Source organism: Phalacrocorax aristotelis, chromosome 7, assembly GCF_949628215.1.
Source record: "Phalacrocorax aristotelis chromosome 7, bGulAri2.1, whole genome shotgun sequence".
NCBI lineage: Eukaryota > Metazoa > Chordata > Aves > Suliformes > Phalacrocoracidae > Phalacrocorax > Phalacrocorax aristotelis.
Genome location: NC_134282.1, coordinates 31701401 through 31722670, shown reverse-complemented (window position 1 = coordinate 31722670; position 21270 = coordinate 31701401). Strand labels below are relative to the sequence as shown.

At 50.7% G+C, this 21270-nt stretch overlaps 1 protein-coding gene across 2 annotated transcripts in view; it reads right to left on the bottom strand.

Moving 5' to 3' along the window:
* Window positions 1-21270, bottom strand: part of DUOX2 (dual oxidase 2) — a 28492-nt gene that overhangs the window by 5826 nt on the left and 1396 nt on the right. For both annotated transcript variants that reach the window (XM_075099728.1, XM_075099727.1), the window contains exons 2-24: window positions 17123-17208; window positions 16353-16436; window positions 14616-14780; window positions 13348-13535; window positions 11830-12031; window positions 11080-11246; window positions 10925-10985; window positions 10664-10760; window positions 10381-10468; window positions 9936-10044; window positions 9448-9611; window positions 8250-8416; window positions 7929-8047; window positions 6446-6583; window positions 6017-6130; window positions 5190-5392; window positions 4769-4954; window positions 4121-4346; window positions 3340-3433; window positions 2937-3112; window positions 2600-2669; window positions 2026-2121; window positions 390-568 (exon numbers count right to left, since the gene is read on the bottom strand). In XM_075099728.1, the coding sequence (XP_074955829.1) occupies window positions 390-568; window positions 2026-2121; window positions 2600-2669; window positions 2937-3112; window positions 3340-3433; window positions 4121-4346; window positions 4769-4954; window positions 5190-5392; window positions 6017-6130; window positions 6446-6583; window positions 7929-8047; window positions 8250-8416; window positions 9448-9611; window positions 9936-10044; window positions 10381-10468; window positions 10664-10760; window positions 10925-10985; window positions 11080-11246; window positions 11830-12031; window positions 13348-13535; window positions 14616-14780; window positions 16353-16436; window positions 17123-17186 (3157 nt within the window). In that variant the 5' untranslated portion in view covers window positions 17187-17208. The remainder of the gene's footprint in view (window positions 1-389; window positions 569-2025; window positions 2122-2599; window positions 2670-2936; window positions 3113-3339; window positions 3434-4120; window positions 4347-4768; window positions 4955-5189; window positions 5393-6016; window positions 6131-6445; window positions 6584-7928; window positions 8048-8249; window positions 8417-9447; window positions 9612-9935; window positions 10045-10380; window positions 10469-10663; window positions 10761-10924; window positions 10986-11079; window positions 11247-11829; window positions 12032-13347; window positions 13536-14615; window positions 14781-16352; window positions 16437-17122; window positions 17209-21270) is intronic.

Genomic DNA, 21270 nt, shown 5'->3' with positions numbered 1-21270 from the left:
AGATGCACAGTGAAAGGATGAGAGGTGACAGCATGAGCTTCACTGAAGGAAATTCTGGTCTGATGTAAAATAAAAACTCTTCAAAGGGAGGATGGTCAAAAACCAACACAGGCCCAATGAGTTGGTGGGCTCTCCAAACTCAGAGCTCTTCAAACCTTCTCTAGACAAAGCCTTCAGCAGCCTGATTCAGCTTTGAAATTGGCCTTGCTCTGAGCAGGGCATTGGACCAGACCCTTCCAGTAATCCTTTGGTTATTCCACGGGAGGACCAACACTGTTGCCCAAAGTTGTGCCAGGCCCCTTCACATCCCAGCATGCCCCATCCAACCAGCAGCTTTGAGAGGCCAAGCCCAGGCACCCCTCCTCATCTGGGGCTGGATGGGTACTCACAGTAGGCTCTCTCCACAAACACGCCGGCAGTGATGGCAGAGAAGAGGACCACGCAGACAATATGACGACGGTAATTCTCAACAAAGCGCTTGAACTCCTGGATCTTCTGCTGAACTTTGTTCCGCTCGTACTTCTTCCGTTGTGCTTCAGTGTATAAATGCAACTGGTACTGATTCACCCTGGCAAAAAGAGGAGGTTTAGCTGGCAAGGTATGGCTCAGGACCATACTGCCCAGATTTAGGTTTTCCTCCCTGTACAACACTGAGACCATCTCTGCACACTGGTGGCAGCAGTGACCTGCAGAGCACAGTGTCAGCAGTTGATCTCTGGTCATCCAGCAGTCTACATGCTTTTGAAAACTGATAGCAAATGTGTACAGTGATCCATATATTAAACTGTAGATAAGAACCATAAAAGATAGTTTTCATAGTGATATTCAACCTTCCTGTGATGGTTTTGGCTGGGACAGAGTTAATTTTCTTCATAGTAGCTAGTATGGGGCTATGTTTTGGATTTGTGCTGAAAACAGTGTTGATAATGCAGAAATGTTTTCATTGTTGCTAAGTAGCGCTTAGACTAGTCAAGGACTTTTTCAGCTTCCCATGCTCTGCTGGGTGCACAGGAAGCTGGGAGGGGTCACAGCCGGGACAGGAGACCCCAACTGACTAAAGGGATATTCCATACCACATGACGTCATGCTCAGCATATAAAGCTGGGGAAAGAAGAAGGAAGGGGGGGACATTCGGAGGGATGGCGTTTATCTTCCCAAGTCACTGTTATATTTGATGGAGCCCTGCTTTCCTGGAGATGGCTGAAAACCTGCCTGGCCATGGGAAGTGGTGAATGAATTCCTTGTTTTGCTTTGCTTGTGTGGGTGGCTTTTGCTTTACCTATTAAACTGCCTTTATCTCAACCCATGAGTTTCCTCACTTTTACCTTTCTGATTCTCTCCCCCATCCCGCTGTGGCAGGGGAGTGAGTGGGCAGCTGCGTGGTGCTTAGCTGCTAACTGGGGTTAAACCACAACACCTACAAACTGATCCTGGTGTAGGGGAAGGTCCTTGGAGCTATTAAGCTATATCAAGATATTCTGGCCATGAATAACAACAACTTAACTGCTTCCTTGCAGAAATATTTGCTGCTGCCACAGCAGTGAGGACCAGAGTCTCTCCTGCAGCTCTTGCAGGCAGCCTATGGGTGTACCAGCAGCGTCCCAAGTGGCAGAGGAGTACAGGCAGGACCTGTCAGGCAAAGCCCCTCTCAGTGGGCCAGGCATACACTCTAAAAAACACTATTCTGGACTCTGGAGTTGGCCACTTCCTTCTTTTTTTTTTTTTTTTGGATAAGAGCATAGCACCCAGACCCAACTACAGTACTGTCCCTACTGAGACAGGGCTGTTCCCATAGCTCCTTGGCCAGTGAGAAGCCATGATATGCCTGCCTGGCCTGGGGCATCTCCTGCAGGGACAGTATCACGTCCTCTCCCTATGTTGTACCACCATCATGGGGGTGCTGGCTCCTCGCAGCTGTGCCATTTCACTGGCAGGCTACCCAGTCTGACAAAGAAACATGAGAAACAGCAAACAGACTGAACCCAAACCCGAGAAGCGTGCCCACCAAGGAGAGGGTGTACTCACTTTCTGCCTGGCCTCTTCCTCAGCTCTTGCCCTTCTCGCTCCATGTAGTGGCTCACAGTGTCCAGGTTTGGATCTTTCTCCTCCTCTGGGATGATTCTGTTGGGAATAGAGCTATGTCTAGCCCAAAGCTATACTTGCAGGAAGGGCTTGCCAATATTGTCCCCATTTTCCATCTTGGGCTCAGATGAGAAGGTTTCCAGTTCTTTCCTGCAAGCCTGCTTGTGTTAACTTTGACTGCATAGTACATGGGCTGGATTCACTCAAGATAACTGTCCCCTCTGAAAAGAAAGGTAGGTCCCCATCCCCTTGTAGTGGATGCAACAGGGGCTCTGCAGGAGGCAGTTCCTCCCCTCTGCCTGCCTGGCTGCAAGAGGAGGAGGGCAGCAGCCCCACTGCAGCGTCTAGCTTGCTCATGGGCATGTCCCAGCGTGATCGTCTCCCTTTCCCAGCACTGGGTGTGTGAACACCTCGTGGGAGCATTTGTTGGAGGGGCTGAAGTGAAAGGCAGATGTGCATCTAGGCAGAAAGAGAAGAAGAAATACCAGCAGCAGCAAGACTAAGGAGGAGAGCTTACCCTTTTGGCTCTTTCTTTTTTATGAAGGAGACACGGTCATGCAGGTTGTGCTTGAGCACCTCGGGGACACCTTTCAGGACCCAAAAGGACAAGGGGCTGTTTAGAGTGTGTGAGATGCAGTGGACAAGGTTTAGGCCCCTCCCCTGCGCGGGGGTAGAGTGGGGAGAGGCTCTGAGATGACGCAAATATGTTGTACATGGAGTGACAGCTGATGCCCCATTACTGCGGTTGGCCTTGAGAGATTGATGGGGCAAGATTTGGGAGCTATGCATTGGGTGCTGCCCATTGCCTCCAACCCTACAGGCCCTGGGGTGATCCAGTGCTCCTGCCCACTGACCTTTGATACAGAGCTGGGTGAGACGCAGCTCGCTGTCATGGTCCCGTAGCATGTAGTGGAAATCCTCCCATGTCAGCTCATCCCTGTCCTGAAACCCAGAGGCCTGAAACATGGACTCAGTCACCTGCTCTGCCTGATCTCTTGACAGGCAATTGTTGGAGATTTCGATGAAGGACCTGCAGCAAGGAGGGGAGATAGAAACTTCAGAGGACCACAGCCTGAGTCCTTCAAATAACACAAGGCAGAGCCCCAGACCAGTTTCACAGGAGAAATGGGCTCTTATATGTGAGTGTTGAGTCCATGGGCTCCCTTGCGAAGTGAAGCACAGAAACTGGGAGCTGCTTTTGAAGATGTCTATGTTTACAGACATTGTGAAAACTTCTAGAAAGATGAGAAGAAGTACCTGAGCATCCTCAGAAACTCCTCCTTGGAGAGGAACCCATTCTCATCAATGTCATACATCCTGAACATCACCTTGGACTTCTCCTCTGGGGACCCTGGTGGGGAGGGAGAGAGGCAAAGTAAGATCTTATTTTCATCACCAAAAGTGCTTTCAAACATAGTCTTTGGAAGTCTGGACCTGCAGCAGTGAAGTCTCACCCAGCTCTGAAAAGATTGAAAACAAACTGCTGATCACAGCTTGAATAGTGACTGAATGTGAATAGCATGCCACCCTTCTGCTTGACTTTCTCAAGTGCAAGGTGAAAAATCAGGTAAATACACATTATTTCTTGTACATTATTTTGCAAACTCAAAATGTGCTTTTTTGCACAGCAATGATTTTTCTGGGAGCTACTTTGACTGAATCTGGCATTCACCACATCCATCTGTGACTCTGCCTTTCGAGTGTTCATTTAGGAGGGATCAGATATATCTGATGTGGCTGTTATCATCTGTCAGGTTCAGGATGCATGGTCTGTTCAGAAGATGGGGCACTCTTATCTATGGCAGTGACATAGCAAATCACTGCTCTGAGATAGCTCCCCGCATGGACATTCTTACAGAAAACATATTTACATAGTCACTGCCCCATAACTCAAGTTGAAGCTGCCCTAAGTGAAGGGAATTTTAATCTGTAGAGGTGCCATGGATCTTGTCCTTCACTCTGCTGGTGGTGTTGCCAGAGCCTAAAGTCCTGGAAACAGGATTTAGGGCAACAGATTAAGACCAGCTCCAGCTCCCACCTTTCATGAAGACCACCAAAATGTCCAGGAACTCCCGGAAGGAGATGTAGCCGTTGCCATCTTTGTCAGCCAGGGAGAACATGGAGTCCACAAACATGGAGTCGGCTTTGAGCCCCAGGGCCTTGGCAAACTCAGCCCTGCTCAGCTCACATGTCAGAGACTCCTTTGCCTTCTGTGAAGATTCAAAGTTGAGCTCTCCAGCATCAGACCTGTTGATTTCGAGCACCTGCATGTTGTGTCCCATAAAAGAAAGCCCATTAGTGCTGGCAGAGCAGAAGGCTGGTATGCACTTTCTTGACCTATTGCACAGAGACTGGTGGCTCCCCTGGCACAAAACTCATGGCACATACCATGGGAAAGTCCCTTGTCTCTCCTACACAATGTGACTTCCACACTAAACACCACTGACCATTACAGAGACCTTAGTTACATCATCCAAAAGTCTCTTTGCAACTTCACACACTTATATCACCGCAGCAGAACTCCCTTTGTCTTCTGCAAGAGAAAATGTCCCTTGGTCCAGAAAGTATCAGCAGCTTCCTTGTGAATGGCTTACCAACTCTTACAGAGAGCAACAGCAGCAGCATTCATTGCTTAATACAGAAATACCTTCCTCCATGCATCAGAGCCTGCCACACCTCTACATACCTGAGCAAAGAGGTGCCTGAAGAAAGTCTCCAGAATGTGTTTCCTCTGTTCCTGGGTGACTGCCCGTTTCATGAGGCTCTGCTCCTTCATCTCAGACATATGCAGATCAAGGCTGCTTTCCTCCAAGTAGCCTTGTAGCTTCCCAATGAAGTTGTTCCTCTCTGCTTCCTCACTGAAAAGCAGCACCTGCAAAAGACCCCGCCAAATGGCTGTGAACAGCAGAGGCTCAGTGGGGATGTGAGAGCTGCTGCTCTTAACCACAGTTGTTGCTCCATAGTATGAGCTGGACCTGGTCATTCTCAGGAGGCCACATCCATCCTTGAAGGGGCCTCTGCTGCTCCCAGTGCCCAGGACTGAGTGGTGCAGGGTGTATGTGACAGTGGCAGAGGATGGTGGAGGGTCCAGGCATCATGCTACTCACCAGGTCATATTCCTTGGGGCTCTTCAGCAGCAGAGCTTTGTTCCCTTTGTTGTTAGAGAGGATCACCTCCACCCTTTGATGGGCTTTCAGGCTGATGCTCCGGAGGACAGACCCCCTCCCGTCCAGCACTTTAAGCACTTTGTCATACTGGAGCTGAATGTAGACAGGACAGCTGTCTGTCTTGGGACCGTGCCACTCCATGGCTGGTGGGAGAGAGTACAGGACTGAGCTAGAAACTCAAACCTCTGCTCCTATTCTTCCCAGCACCTCCTTCACCAAGATGCGGCTTGGGAGTGATTGTATGACCAGATACACGTTAAGGGAAAAACAATGCAAAATCTTGCATCCCAACTGCAGAGCTCAAATGCATGAACAGTAAAGGAATACAGACCATGGAGCAAGGAGGCAGGATTTTTCCAGTGGCCAGGACAAGGAGATACAGTCCCTGTCTGTACATGTTGCTCTACATAGGTTTACTTCAGATAAGGTGTGATCTGGAGAGGGTTGTAACTAGAGGGTCATAGGCTGACTCAGGCTGGAGGGACTCAGGATGAAAGGGTCTCTTGCCCAGCTTTCTGCCTAAAGTAGAACCAGCCATGCGATCAGGCCAGTCTGCTCAAGGCTTTATCCAGTCAGGTCTTGGATAGGATGGAGACTACACAACCTCTCTGGGCTACCTGCTCTACTGCTTGACTATCCTCCTGGGGAAATAGTTTCTACTTCTGTCCAGTCTGGATATAAGGTCCAAGCCCAGCCCTGCATCTGTACGTGCCCTGACTTCAGCAGCATCATCAGACACCATAGCAAGACCAACAGTGTCACCTCACCCTGCATCACCTCGCCAGTCACCTCCCTCCGTACACTGGAGCCCTGCTTCTTCTGCAGCTTCTTGAAATCTCTCTTGCGGTGAGTGGCAACGATCCAGGCAACAAACAGAGTCACTGGGGACACATGGGAGAAGAAAGCATGAGCTATCATAAAGCTCTTTCCACTTTGGCAGTATCACCTGTATGATTGGGACAGATGGGGGTTTATTGCTTCCCCATCACTCCCAGTTCAACACTGTAGGATTTTATTTAATGCAGGGCTGCACCACAAAAGCCCTGCTCCCACCTGGTGCCCAAGGACCCTGCCACCTCAAGGACCTCAAGAATGGCCAAGACTCAGCAGCTCCTGCTGGGAGGTGCTTGGTCCATGGGCACTCAGCCCCTTTCTTTGGTGGAAAGGGACATGGGTAAAGAAGTGGAGCAGTAAACCTAAAGGCAGACAGCAGAGGACAATGATGATGATTCCAAAGCCTGCACCACTGCCTTCGAAGTAGTCCAGCACGGTCATGGGTGTGCAGTTGGCCAGGTGTTGAGCTGTCAGCTGCTGGGGCTGAGGGCACGGGTCTCCTGCATGGGGGAGACAGGCTCTGAGTGTCATGGACCTTTTACCCCTCTCAACTCCATCATCGCCAGGAATCTCTGCATTAAGGATGCTGGTGGGGTTCACTGCTGAGTAACCCAGGGAGCACTGCAAAACTGGGATGCTCGAGTTAAACTCCAGATCTTAGGGGACAACTCTTGTTTTGCAGTTGAACCTTTGCCTGCTACAGCAAACCAAGAGCAGAACTTGACTCAAGCACTCTGGGAGTTCAGCACAATCACCTCTCCCAGTGCAATGGGCTGAGTAAGAAGCACCCTGGGCCATGGCAAATTGAGGCTCAGAGACTCTGCTCACCTGTATACTGCAAATCCAGGGAGTCCTCCTGGTGCAATTGCATGGAGTGTATGCCAAGGGAACAAAAATGCCTTGCAAGGGCTGGAACGTACTCCAAATAAAACACTTTTGGTAAATGTGAAGGGTGTGGCCCGAGAGGAAAAGGCGTACTGATATGTTTGGCCACACCTCACCTTAGGCATGGCAGCAGGACCCTTTTTGGGTCTCAGTGGGGAGAGGAAGGCTCTTTTCAAGGATGGCACAGGAGGGGACCAGGGTGAGGGGTGCACATCAGCACAGGACTAGGTTGCTTGTAGCCTACTGGGAACCTAAAACATGCTGGGATGCAAGCCCTGAGCTCTCACTGGGCTGAAATCTGGCTGGTGCAGTTCAGGCTGCTGTTGCAACCACATTTGCAAGAAAGCCTGGCCAGCCCTTCCAGCAGCCCTGGTTAAAGAACAACCCTGTTGGTGGAGCAGAGGGGCAGTAGACAGCATTGCGGTACAGCACCCAGGGCACATTCAGCAGTTGATGCAATTAAAGGCAAAAGAAAGCAATGTTACACAGTTACAGTATGCAAAGCTTAACTCATCTGCAAATTTCATCACTTTTCAGGTCACTCATTAGTTTACCCTGCAGACCTGTATGCACTTGTATATCAAAGGAGATGGAGGACATGTCAGTGAGCAGTGTGACACAGTGTGGGGTAGGCAGAAACCAGGTTTAACCCCAGCATGACCTTCCAAGACATCAGTTGTATTTTTGTACCTAGAGATCTTTCTAAGACTCATGCAATGCACAGTCCTGGACTTCAGCCCACTTTCAACACCAATGCTGCCCACCTTGCTTACAAGCAACCCTTGCATTTTGCAGACATTTTGCTGGCTTAGGGGCATAGCAGGTGTCAGGCTTGACAAACTGACAGCCTGATGCTTTCCCTGTGTCACTGAGTCATCAGCTGTGTCACCAAGATGGGTCTGCTTTCCTGCTTAACTTGCTGGTGCTTTGTGCTCCCTGCACCCTGCTGTTTGCACTTACCCTCGTTCCAGACGAACACATGGGGCTGGAGGTCTGTGGAGTTTGCATGGGTGATGGCAGCCAGGACGTCATGGAACTTAATGTTATGGATGTGCCTGGTTTCCTCTGCTGTGAACAGCCTGGGGAAAAAAAGATGTGGGGCCAAGCGGTGGCCCTGAGTGTCACTGTCTGGTGGCAGAAGGGATTCACTCCCCACACTGTTTTAGGAACAGAGGAACATGGAGGATGATATTTCCTCCAGCCCCAGTTGTTATGTCTTCCTGGAGCTGGCAGAGGAGTGGGTGGCCTACTCTGTGTGCCAGACAGGGGAGAGGCATTTACCCATTCTTGGCGTTTTCAAACCAAAATCTGTCACCATCACGCAGGCGCACAAACTGGTCCAGGATGATCTCACTGAAAAGGGAGCCATCAACCTCCAGCATGCCTCCAGGGAGCAGCTCCAGCCTGGCTGTGTTGTTGGCATACAGAGCAGAAACCTTCTCCAAGACCTGTCCAGAAACCACCACCACACACATGTGAGCAGAGGGAATTCTGCCAGGGCCTCAGAAAATCTTGACAAGCCTCAGGAGGAGTGAGAAATGTGCATTTCCCAGGCATCGCATGTCTGTGGGCTGGGAGCATGCTCAGCCCCACAGACCCTGAGCTCATGGCTTGGACTTGAGCAACTAAGCATCACTCCCAGAGCATCTCAGCTCAAGGAGAAGCAGAGCACCCAGTGGCACAAGAGCTTAGCAGTGGGACAGGATATATTTATTCATGGCATGTAATTACAGTTACCCCAATGAAACAGCCCTGCAGGCATAAAAATGAGCTAGGGCAGGATGCGCACTGATGTTTCTCTTCCTATGTTGCTGGAGAAGCCAGTGTCCTGGTTTTGGCTGGGACAGAGTTAATTTTCTTCATAGTAGCTAGTATGGGGCTATGTTTTGGATTTGTGCTGAAAACAGTGTTGATAATGCAGAAATGTTTTCATTGTTGCTAAGTAGCGCTTAGACTAGTCAAGGACTTTTTCAGCTTCCCATGCTCTGCTGGGTGCACAGGAAGCTGGGAGGGGTCACAGCCGGGACAGGAGACCCCAACTGACTAAAGGGATATTCCATACCACATGACGTCATGCTCAGCATATAAAGCTGGGGAAAGAAGAAGGAAGGGGGGAACATTCGGAGGGATGGCGTTTATCTTCCCAAGTCACTGTTATATTTGATGGAGCCCTGCTTTCCTGGAGATGGCTGAAAACCTGCCTGGCCATGGGAAGTGGTGAATGAATTCCTTGTTTTGCTTTGCTTGTGTGGGTGGCTTTTGCTTTACCTATTAAACTGCCTTTATCTCAACCCATGAGTTTCCTCACTTTTACCTTTCTGATTCTCTCCCCCATCCCGCTGTGGCAGGGGAGTGAGTGGGCAGCTGCGTGGTGCTTAGCTGCTAACTGGGGCTAAACCATGAGAACCAGTTACTGCCTGGACTGCCCCAATGTCCTTTGACCCACACACTTTCTGTGCCCAGACCAGCTTGTTGTTACCTGTTGTTCCAGGTGTGGGCCAAGGTCTGACCAGTTCTGGAGAGGGTCCAACCCAAATCGCTCCCGGGCTTGGTTATAGGTGGGCAGGCCAAGGTCTCGTCCACGCTGGAGCCAGCTGGCCACGTAGTCGGTGCGGGAGTACCTCAGGGGCCCATACCAGTAATCTGTGGGTGGATTAGAAGCTGTGGTGATGGCAAGACAGACCCAGAGGAGCAACCCCAACTGCCGGGCTGGTCTTGTCCCTCTGCCATGGGCTGTGCTGAACATGGAGATCATCTCCATGTCCTTGCCAGAACAGTCCCAGGAACTTGCTTAACATGCCCTGCAACTTCTCTGCACCTCTGTTAACAAGGTTGAAGCTGGTCTGAGTGTGTGGTTGGGTGCTAGTGGTGGTGGCAATAGGACCTGTCTCCCCACCTTGGCCCCCACACACCCCAGGAAAGAGGGTCCCCCACCGACACACTGCTGCAGTGCAGGGGAGTGCAGACCTTGGAGATCTTCCACCACAATGTTGTCCTCCCGCTCTGCAATCTGTGAGCTCATCCCCAGCAGGAGGTTGTCCACATCCACATCCTCTGGCTGCTGCCTCCTGATTCTCTGAGTGGAGATGGGAAATGCAGGCCATTGTTCATGGGTCTGAGGACTTGGGAAGCCCCACACCCCTGAGCTGGTGACCATAGGGGTACCAGGGATTTCTTCCAGGCTTATTTTCTCTATGTCAGGTCAACTGTGAAGTCTGAGCATGCCATGGCTCAAGGTGTCATCTGGGGTTGTCTGGATGGGGAGAATCTCACACTCTTGGTTGGCTGTCATACTCCGCACCCAATTTCCCTTCCCCTTCCCTCTGGGGTCCTCCATAATGTAAAACAAGGAATGAAGACTGTCTGTCCAGCCTGCAACATCCTCAGGACCCCCACACTCCCTTCACCATACCTCTCTGCTCCAGTAGCTGTTGCAGAGCCGCATCGCTGGAAATGAGCCACCGGGGCCCGGCACATTCAGGAACTGGCAGTTGGGCTCTCTGGAACAGCAGAGAAGGGCTGGACCCACAGCCCCTGGCTGGGCCTGCCCTGAGCTGTCAGGGCTTGGCTATTGCAACAAGGGGCAGGATGCTGGGGAAGGGACAGGGACCATCTCCAGCCACCACCCCAGCTCAGACATCCCCTTCCTCAGCACCGGGCACTGCTCTTCCACAGCGCTGCTGGGCTGCTCCTACCTCTTGTAGACACCCGGTGGCACCATAGTAGCCAGGAATTGCCCTGCAGCCACCACAAACTCTGGTGAGAGGCTGGGGTCCAGGTGCTGCTGGTAACCTGTGGGGTGGCAGCTGCCATGGTCCAGCACCCAGGCTGGAGGGAAAGGGGGCCAAGCCCCAACTCCCACCTATCACCCGGCTCCCCTGGTCCCCTCACCCCTGCAACCTGCATGCACCGCCGCTCCCCGCACACCCCACAGGGGCACCTGCTGTGCCCCTCACCTTTGTAGCTTGGGACAGGTCTCCCCAGCAGGGTTGGCAGCCACTCGTACAGCACGATGCTCTAGGGTACAGGGGAGTCAGATAAGGAACAGTGTTGGGAAGGGTATTGGGGGTCCCGGCAGAGCCAGGGTGGGGGTGTGTGTCCCATCCCTCACCTGGAAGGTAGCAATGACCCACTTGCGAGCGTGCTGGAAGAGGTCCTCATCAGACCAGGTGGGGTGTGTCTGAGCCAGTTTTGTGGCCAGGTGATTGTGGTACCGAAACCAGGCTATGCTCTCAGCCTGCAGGAAGAGGTTCTCATTCCCCCAGGCACTCCCCAGGTCTGCAAGAGATGCCAGGACCATCAGCTGGGGATGCCACCACCAGGTCTAGCTTTGCCTGTAGCTGGAGGAGCACTCTCAGCCCTGTGGCTGCACCCTTGTCCCCTTTGTCCTTCCTCCTTCCCTGGGAGACAAGCAGCCCGAGCGAGCAAGAAGCAGCACCAGGCCCCAGCAGGGATGAAAGACTGAGCAGATGAAGGATTCAGCGCAAGCTGAGCAGTTTTTTACTGGCGGCATCCCCTGTCCCCAGAGGAGATCAACCTGGATCAGAGTGACCAGCACCTGCCAGTCTCTGCATGTTGGCTGGGAAATGACCCACTGTCTCCCAGGGATGTGGCACCTTAGGTTCATGGGGTGTCTTTGCTAGGAAGCCTTCAGCTGGGCATGCATCTTCCTCCCTCTCAGGCTGAGAAACTGCCTGCTGTCCCACTGGACTTGTGACCCTTATGTCCCGGCTCATGGCACCCCTCCTGACCTTTCCCAGGGCTCCCTCTGGGCTCAGGTCCAGGGACATCCTGCTACCCCTGCTTGTGGTAGGGGATGGAGCCAAGCAGGTGAAAACCCATTGAGGATGCCATCCATTACCATAGATGCCCTTGGGACCACCCTGTCCCGTGGACGGATCCAGCGCCTTCCACATGGGGACCCTCCCATCTGTCTCCTTTGGGAGGCGGCCACTGGGCCCCGATGCCAGCTGTCCCCTTGAGAAGCTCCTCAGGGCGTCGCTCCAGGAGTGCGAGGGGCCGTAGATGGAGCTGCCATCCAGCCAGCCTGTCACCTCGTTGGTCTAGGGCAGGCACAGAGAACAAGTATTAACAAGTGCCAGGGTCTTGGCGGAAAGGTGCAAAAAAAAGGTCTGAAATGCCTCAGCCAGCCCTTTTGGTTGCAAAGCAGCCACTCCATCCCCTGTTTTAGCAAGAGCTATCAGGATGCAAATATATACACTGCCAATCTCTATGCAAACTGCCTGAATTAGTGCCAAGTACAGGAAAAGCCAAGGCACAGATTTTTCAAAAGTACATTTTGGGATTTTTTTTCCCCAATTACTTTCAGCTATGCCCAGAAGCAGACATCTGTGAACCCCTACACAGGCAAAACCAAGCTGGAAGGGGACTAAACCCATCTATGGGGAAAATGGAAACACTGGAGCTTTCCCCTCTGGGGAGCCCTGTCCTCACAGCAGAGAGTCCCACTGCCCTGGCAGCATGTTACATATCTCCCCTGCCAAATGTTTTAATGAAAACATCCTTTTTAGTCTGAAAACATGCTGGAGTTTTCATTTTTCTAAGGCTTGAAATACTGCTAAAACCACAACTTGCTAATCTGGTCTTATCATGGTTTGTCATATGAAAGGTTTAGGGGGTTATTTTGCTTTGGTGGTTTTGATTGGGAAGAGTTCCAGCATGAAGGAAAAAGTACATGGGTTTGGGAACACATCAAGCCTCAGCACAGCAAAATACAGAGAAACTGGGGGGAAAGCTAGATTTTTTTCCAAAATGACTGAAATTCAGAGACTCTCTACAAGTTTACAACTTTATGACAGTACTGGCTCGGTTTTGTGATGTATTATTAAAGATAAGAGTTGGTGCCTATAAAAATGTGTCCATTATTACTGACCTTCTAGAGTGGCACAGGTGTATAAATTGGTTATGGATGGTCATTACATTTGTACCAAAAAGGCTCCAGTTATCACTTGTTTCACCAGATACAGGCAGCCTACCTTTGCTCATCTTATCACTGAAGTGATAGGTACTTTGGCAGCCAAAGAAGACTGTGAATTGCTCCTGCTTTACCCTTTCCTCTTCTGGCCTCCATACAAGGTACTCAATTTTGCAGTAAAATAGATGATACAGGTAGATCTAGCATAAGAATGGGCCAAGAAAAACACTGACATTGAGCAGCCACAAATGTTTCTCCATGTGAACCTTGGAGGTTGTGCTTCGGGTACATTTGCAGTTGCTCAAACACTTAGGAGACACATAATTTTAAGGAAACAGCGGTGCTCTCCTTTTATTCTGCAAACACTCTTAGCTGCTACAGACCCCAATGTTGGGTGAAGAGGAATTTAGCCAAAAGGCAAAAAGCAAAGGAAATGCTACCTACCTGTTCCCGGGGCCTGTTGGGGCTCTGCCCTGTCTCTGTCGCCCAGTGGATGCGCTGGAAGGGCAGGACCACATCTCCAGTGCCTGCAGGGTCAAACACATGGTCTCCAGATGGGATGTGGATGTTCAGGAACTCAGCAGGGCAGCCGGGTTTCTCTGTCCCCAGGATGTCCAAGAGCACGTGGAAACCTGCCAGAGACCCGAGCATGGTCAGCAGCTGGGATGACTGCTACCAGCACCTGGAGCAGGTGGGCAGCTGAGCTGTACATGGGCTGAGGAGACCACCCTGTACAGCAAGAGTGGTTTCCTTCCTGCCTTCACTGTTGGTGTGCTCCATGACTTTGAAAAAGTCACTTTGGGCTGGAGTGCAGATGTGCGGAGCTCCAGTCCACAGGAACAGAGCTCCAGGTGCCCCTGGCCAGACCTCATGAGTAGGGTAGGGTCATTCAGGGTCCAGGGTGGAGAAGCTCAGCCAGGAGATGTTCAGACACCACTGGAAGCTGAACAATCTGCTGGCCACCACTTCACCAGGAGCCTGGCTCTGCCCCTATTTCTCTGAGATCCTCCTTGCCTGTGGCCTTCAAGGAGAAGGGTTGCTGCTGCTGCTGAGCACAGTGGCTGCCATTGCTGTTGGCCTGTTTGAGCTTTGGTGTGATGGAAAAAACTACCTCCAGGGAGAAGCTAAATGGTTCTGCACTGGTGTCTGTGCCTTCTGTGGCCCATCCTGGGGCTCAGCACCCCAGATTGGATGTCTGGGGACGCATATGAACCTTAAGCTGTATGGGGAGTTAATTGTCTCCACTTCTTTGACAAGTTCAGCCTGTTTTCTCAATGAGCCAAGTTTATTTCCCAGAGACAGACATCCTCAGGCTTGGAGACCCAAGACCCCACCGAGCTCCTGAATGACAGCAAAAACTGCTCTGGCTTGCAGCGATTCTGCTCAGCAGTCATTCACAATGTGACTCTTATCACATCTGTCAGGCATTTTGCAACAAGGTAACTCTATCACTAAAACAAATGAGGAAGTTCCCAAATGGCAAATATCAACATTTGCGGCAACTCCCAAATGTCATCGAAAATTCACGCAAACCCTCTTGGCTCAACAGTACTTTGGTATGGTGATACCCAAGGCTTTATCTTTCAGGTGTGGGTCTGCTATGAAGCAGTGAGCGAGGAATGCTCCAATGTATGGCCTTGGGGTGTGAGAAAACAACATTTTCCTACCCAAACCAATATTTTTTCCACCTGATGCCAGGCCCCAGCTCTCACCAAAGAAGACGGCCAGCACGGTTGTGTTCCTGTGGGAGGGCAGCCCAGAGGGTCCCCGTGCCACTGCATTGCTGAGCTGGCGAGCGTTGGGCACGTGGGGCTCCTGCAGTGCCTGGTAGACACCATCTGCGTAGTTGGCCGGCAGGAGACGCAGCAGCCTGGCACCTGTGGCACCAAAGCAACATGGCATGGGTCCAGTGGTACCCAACAGACGGGAGATGCAGCAATAGTGGGGTACACTGTCAGTGAAAGAGTCACCAAAGAGAGCAATCTGATGGCATAGAGGCTTATAGTGGCCAAGAACACACAAGTTTTGGTATCAACACCCAAAACATCTTGCAACACTGGGATCAGTCCTCTTAAAACTAGGAGGGATCCTCCATGGGCATGTTCCCTCCCAGTTTTCCTTCTCTGGTCCATGTGAATCCCTGTTGCCTCCTGGTGGTCTGGGGTGGTGTGTTCCGGTGGGTAACTGGAGTGATGTTAATCTGCCCGTGGTGACTGTGCAGTCCTACACAAGCATGGTGATTACCAACACCACAGGAAACAGGAGCAGGAACAGCCAGAGAGGCAGAGAGACAAAGGAGAAGAGGAGGGAGAAATACCCTGACTTTGCACCTACTGCCTGTCCCATAACTGAAAAGTCCAGAGGCAGGTCATTTCGCATTGATGAGTGAGTTCATTCTGAAAGGCTCTTCAGCAGTGTAGTGGCCTTCATTTGCTGGAGCTCCCAAGAGCTAGGGGAAATCCTGGATTACTGGCTTAGTTTCCATAGGTTTGTTTCCAAATGTTAAGGTCTGATCTGTCTGCACTAGAAAAGGGAGACCTTGTCTGCCAAAGACCCACTGGATCTCCCTGGCAGGCTTTGGTGTAACTAAAGGGCTGATGACACACATGTCATGTTGGAGAGCCATTCAGACTCAGAGGAAGATATGTAATTACCACTGTGCCTTGTGTCACCATGTAGAAGACCAGTCTGGGCTGCAGGAAATAGGAGGATTCATAATCTTTAATGTTTTGGATAAGATCCTGCCTGATCTGCCCTGGTCCCTGGCTCAGGGGCATTTCCTGGAGGTGGGTCCATTGGCTGGTTGTAGGTGTGAGAAAACAGCTTGCCACTGGCACAGGAAAATCCTGCATTTCTGTCCCAGTACAGAAGAGTACATGCTGCACAGCAGCCCAACAGTGCAATAGCTGTTCTGTGTAGAGTGGGAAAAAAGTAGGTCCAGTATGCCTGGACCATGAACTCTTCTGTATCTGGCCTTGTGTTGAATGCTTCTTGAACTGCATGCTGATTTTAGCTAAAGATGTCTTCCCAGCTCTGGGATCCCTGACCATCACTGAAATGCCTGCTGGGAAGAGCTGGGTCCTCCCTACCTTGGATATTTTGAACGGCCCAGTAAAGGCACAGCTCTGCTCTGGGACTGATCCAACACCAGTGCGACCTGCAGATGGTGCCTGGACAGCAGGTAGAAGTGGCAAGGCCAGGACATGGGAGACAAAGCTAGGCCACTTGGCCCATTCAGACTGCTCTAACGGGGCTTTTAGGTGCACCTAGGGACCTACCTTGAGTGCAAACAGCTACCTCTCAGGACCACAGAAGGTGGCCTTGCCTGGCTACCCGCCTGATTCAGGCTCAAGTCAGAAAGGGTATCTCTCTCAGTCATAAAGCAAGCCAGATGCCAAAGTGCCACCTCGCCCCATCCCACCATCCCCATGCCCAGGCCTGGGACTCACCCACTGAGCCACGGCTGCGGTGCAGCAGGTTGTTATACCAGCCATCATAGCGCTGGACCTCCCAGGAGACGTTCTCCTGGGCTCCTGGAAAAGATCAGACCCACTTGGTGAGCAGCAAAAAAAATGCATGAAATGAGCCTCCCCACTACAGAATTATATTTATATTGTGATAATTTCCACTATTCTTTCTGAAACTTTCTGTACAAACAGTTTTTTAGACAAGTTTTACACGGCTTTTGAGGGATAACCAGTGTCTTATTGAATTAGAAATTAATGCGTGTGATCCTGATGTCCCCAAATCAATTTCTGGCCACCACCAGTCTAGTCCCAAAGGATCTTCATTTTCTCCTCTCTCATGCCAGAAGAAGTGTCTCCTTACTTCTGACCCCCACAATGTCTGTGTGAGTCAAGCAAAGGTCTTGACACTGGAGTTATGTTCTCCTCCGTACATTCTGTATCAGCATCAGCCTTTGTCAATAAATATATACTTCATTACATTTGTGTTAATTTCTATTGCTTTTATTATAACACTAGCAAGAAGATCCAGTTCCTGATTACAAGCTGTGTACACATATAAACAGCAGTAGGTGAGTCTTCCAACCCGCTGGCTTTGCAAGTTCAGCATTTGGCTCCATTTTTCTCTTACCTCATCACAAACTGAATCATCCCCATCTCTGATATGACGCCCCATGAGTTAGAGGAAACTCCTCTGAGATGCAGAAACTACCCAGGATGTCCCCTTGGATCCCCTTCCCTGAAACCGTACTTACTCCCCAAGGTCCACATCACCAGCAGAACCATGGTCAAACTCAACGTCATCTCCACAGGTTGCATTGGCAGCTTTGGAAGCAGTGACCTGCAAATGGAGAGAATGAGGGAGCTGGACCTGGGCTGCTCCCAGAGGCTGGGAACATGCATAGACCGTAATAGCTCCCTCTTGTGGTTTCTGCTGCCTGGTGAAACCCTGCTGCCATCATCATCCACTGGTATCTACCCTGTCAGCTCGCTATCCAGGCTGTGGGTGGCAGGTGGCACCTGAGACTCCATCACCCCAGGAAATCTCTGTCAGGAGATGCCAACCGGCTTGAGAAGACCATTCTGCTGGAGCAGGACCAGTACCCCTGCCTCAGGGTACCCTAGCTGTAAGTCCACAACTCATCATTCACAGCGGGAAGACATTAAGCTGTGCCAGCTTATTATAGAAATATGCATTTTGTTACAGAAACAGACATCTTCAGCTGACAATTTCTCTGCACACGCATTGTCCCATCCAAGCAAAATCCAGCCGTGAACACGATGGGAACAGCCTCAACATGCAGTCAGGCACCCCAAAGTGTGCTAATGCTGCAGATCAAGACCTCTTGATCACCTCTGGGCTAACTTGACAGCATTGTCTCATGACCAGGATTTCTCAAAACTCTACCATCTCACCCTGGATCCAGAGCAAATTTCATCAGTGGGGCCTGATACACCTTTAAAACCCCAGTGAACACATGACTGAAGAGAGGGATTCCCAGACATGAACAGTGAAGGCTACATTTTTGGGTCATAAATTATATGATGTTGCCACTGGCTTTCCATGCACAGGAATGTCAAACTTGGATTTAACTCCAAGGAAGGGTTTTCCACTATATATGGCTCTTTGCCCCTTGTTCCAGCACTGTGGGTTTGTATCCAAAGACTGGCAGGACTAGACTCAGAGGAGCTGTGCTGCTAAAAGATGTGGCATTGCACAGGTTTCAGTGTTTCCTACAATCCTCTGCTGCAAGCCAAAGTGGATGCTTTTAGTTTCTTTTTTTTTCTTTTTTTTTTTTTTAAACAAAACTTAAAGAAATGATGGTTTCAGAAAAGCTTACACATTGCCAGCTGCTCTGTAGGTTTCATTTCTGATTTACTGGGAATCACAGTGGGAATTTTTCACTATTATTTTCAATCGTAATTCAAATCATAAAATGTGAAACACTAAATACACTATCCACCTGGCAAATTAAGTTGTTTGAGATTTAAATATTGTTGGTTTTGTTCACATTAATTGCGTTCATAAAACTGAATGCTCATTGCCAGGTTGTGAGCATAGTGTATAACCTGCGTTATCTCCCTTCTGCCAGAGATTTCTATACTTTTGGCCTTTTGCATTTAAAAATAAACTGGCTCTCAGGAAGTGACATTTCCATGTTCCTCCTCTGCCCAACAGCAAACCTGCACTCTACACATCACAAAATGTTATTACAGGCTAACTGCTTTGTTAGGCTTTCTATAATGTAGATTTAATCACAGAACCATAGAATGTCCTGAGTTGGAAGGGACCCACAAGGGTCATCCAGTCCAACACCTGTCCCTGCACAGGACACCCCCAAAATTTGCACCGTGACTACGTCCCAGGGGAGCCTGTTCCAGTGCTCCACCACCCTCTGGGTGAAGAACCTTTTCCTAATATCCAACCTAAACCTCCCCTGGCACATCTTCCTGCCATTCCCTCGGGTCCTGTCATGGGTCACCAGAGAGGAGAGATCAGCGCCTGCCCCTCCTCTTCCTCCCCTTGTGAGAAAGCTGTAGACCGCGATGAGGTCTCCCCTCTGTCTCCTCTTCTCCAGGCTGAACAAACCAAGGGACTTCAGCCGCTCCTCGTACGGTTTCTCCTCTAAACCCTTCACCAACTTCGTGGCCCTCCTTGGGACACTCGCTAGTAGCTTTATATCGTTACTATACTGTGGCACCCAAAACTGCACACAGTACTTGCGGTGAGGCCGCACCAGCGCAGAGTAGAGTGGGACAATCACCTCCCTCGACCGGCTGCAATGCAGGGCTTGATGCACCCCAGGACACGGTTGGCCCTCTTGGCTGCCAAGGGGCACTGCTGGCTCATGTGCAACTTGCCATCAACCAGAACCCCCTGGGTCCCTCTCCACAGAGCTGCTCTCCAGCCGCTCATTCCCCAGTGTGTATGTATATCCAGGGTTGTTGCGCCCCAGGTGCAAAATCCAGCCCTTGCCCTTGTAAAACTTCATATGGTTGGACATTAAATCTCTGTTTGTAATCTCTGTAATGTAAACATTAAATCTCTATTGAAATACCCTTGCACTGATTGGATTTTTGGTTCTGGCCTCACTTCCATGCATGTGGGAGTTGGGGCTGCTGAAAGCCTCAGAGCTGCTGAGAGCAGCATTAGGTAGTGTCCCTGTTCACCCAGTGCCACCCCTTTCCTCCTGGAGTATACCCCTGTGGAAGGGGTCGTAGAGGTCTTCCATCCCACAGCCCTCTGCTGAATGTGGTTTTGTGGACATAAGATCTGGATTGTGCAGCTGGTGAGAACCAAAGACTCTGTGAGACCCGTTCCATAGGAAGAACACAAAAGTTTGGTCAATGGGCAAAGCATGGAGATGCATAGGACCTCTGCCAGAAGTGGCAGAGCCCAGTCACCATCACCACATAAGACTCTCCTGCCAGAAAGTTCTCTCCGTTGAAACTGCCTGCTGAAACCAATGTGGAGGGCTGTATGGCTGAAGATACTCTGAGCAACCTGCAGTGGTTGTGGTTTGCTTGTGTGCAGAGGTCCACACGACCTCCCACGCTGTAGGAAGGGAGTCCCTATAGACACAGCTGGATTTATCTCCTGCTGACTCAAAATGTACAGAGTTGCAACCTCCATCTAGAGCTGAGACCTGAAGGTGCCACAGAAGATTTATCTAAGTGGCTCAGGAAAGCCAAGCCTCAAAGCACATTACCACAGTCACAGAGTAGCATGTCTCCCCCTTCCCCTTGGGTCTTCTTGCAAGGATCCAGCAGAAAATGTGTTTTAAAGTTCCTTCTGTCACATAGCAAAACTCCCATTTCCTCAGATATGGGAATTGCTCCTGACCCAAGCCATGAGATGACATGCCAGTTCTCATGCACTTTTCATCTTTCCGTGGCCCAGCACTGAAAACCCACTTATTGCCTAGTCAATCCAAGACTGGGGGGGGGTGTCTATGGAGGCTTTCCAGCCTTGACCATGGCCAATGCGATACAGTGACAGTGGTGGTCTTGCTCCAAGCAGTAGGTTGGACCACAGATTTCTAAGGGCCCTTCTCACCAACATGGAAGTTCTCTTCCATGCCTCCACGTCTTCCTAGAAGTTACTGGGCACATCAGCAGTTTGCCTCTCCCAATCAAAGTTCAAGAACCATTTGTCTTCCCCAGGAGCAGCTTTCCTTTGCAGAACTTGGTCTGTAAAGGCATGAGGAAACATTGACACCATGCCTTCCCTGCCTATCAAACCTTCTCCAGCTATTGCAGGAAACCTCCTCACAGGCAAGGCTGAGTGACAGCAGTCCTTACAGGATGCACTCAAGAGGAGTAACACACAGATCTGGGCTAGGGACATCATGCCCAAGGAGGATGGGGTATCTCATGAGTGGCACTCAGCTGTCCCACAAGTTCCTTTCCCATGCTTCTGCTGAGAGCTCCAGCTTCACACTCCCCAGCATGCTCTCCCATGTGTTGAGGACCAGCTGCCAAGCTTCTCCAGAAAGACCTCCCTGCTCTCACACCTGCCTCCCACATTTCACAAACCGCCCAGGGGACTCTTTGACATAATGAAACCGGACTGACCTTGGAAGCCCATGGTGTAGCTTGCTGAGGGAAAGCTTTGCAAGTCTGGCATAGTTCCAGAGAGCTGTCAAGCTTTCCAGGAATTTTGTAAGGTCTGATGAGCCCTCCAGTCTCTGCTTTTCCACAGATTCCCTGTGCCACCTTTGGAAAGTCACTCCCTCCCTCTGCACCTAGTGAAATCAAGCACCTGCTTCCCCAGGCTTGTCTTCTCCCATCAGAGACGATCCCTGTGCCCTGTCAAGGCCTGGAGCTTCACACTCCTCCAAAAACCATGCAAATACATGGCTTCCCCCAGAGCAGAGGTCTCCTGCTCCACCTGATCTCAGCA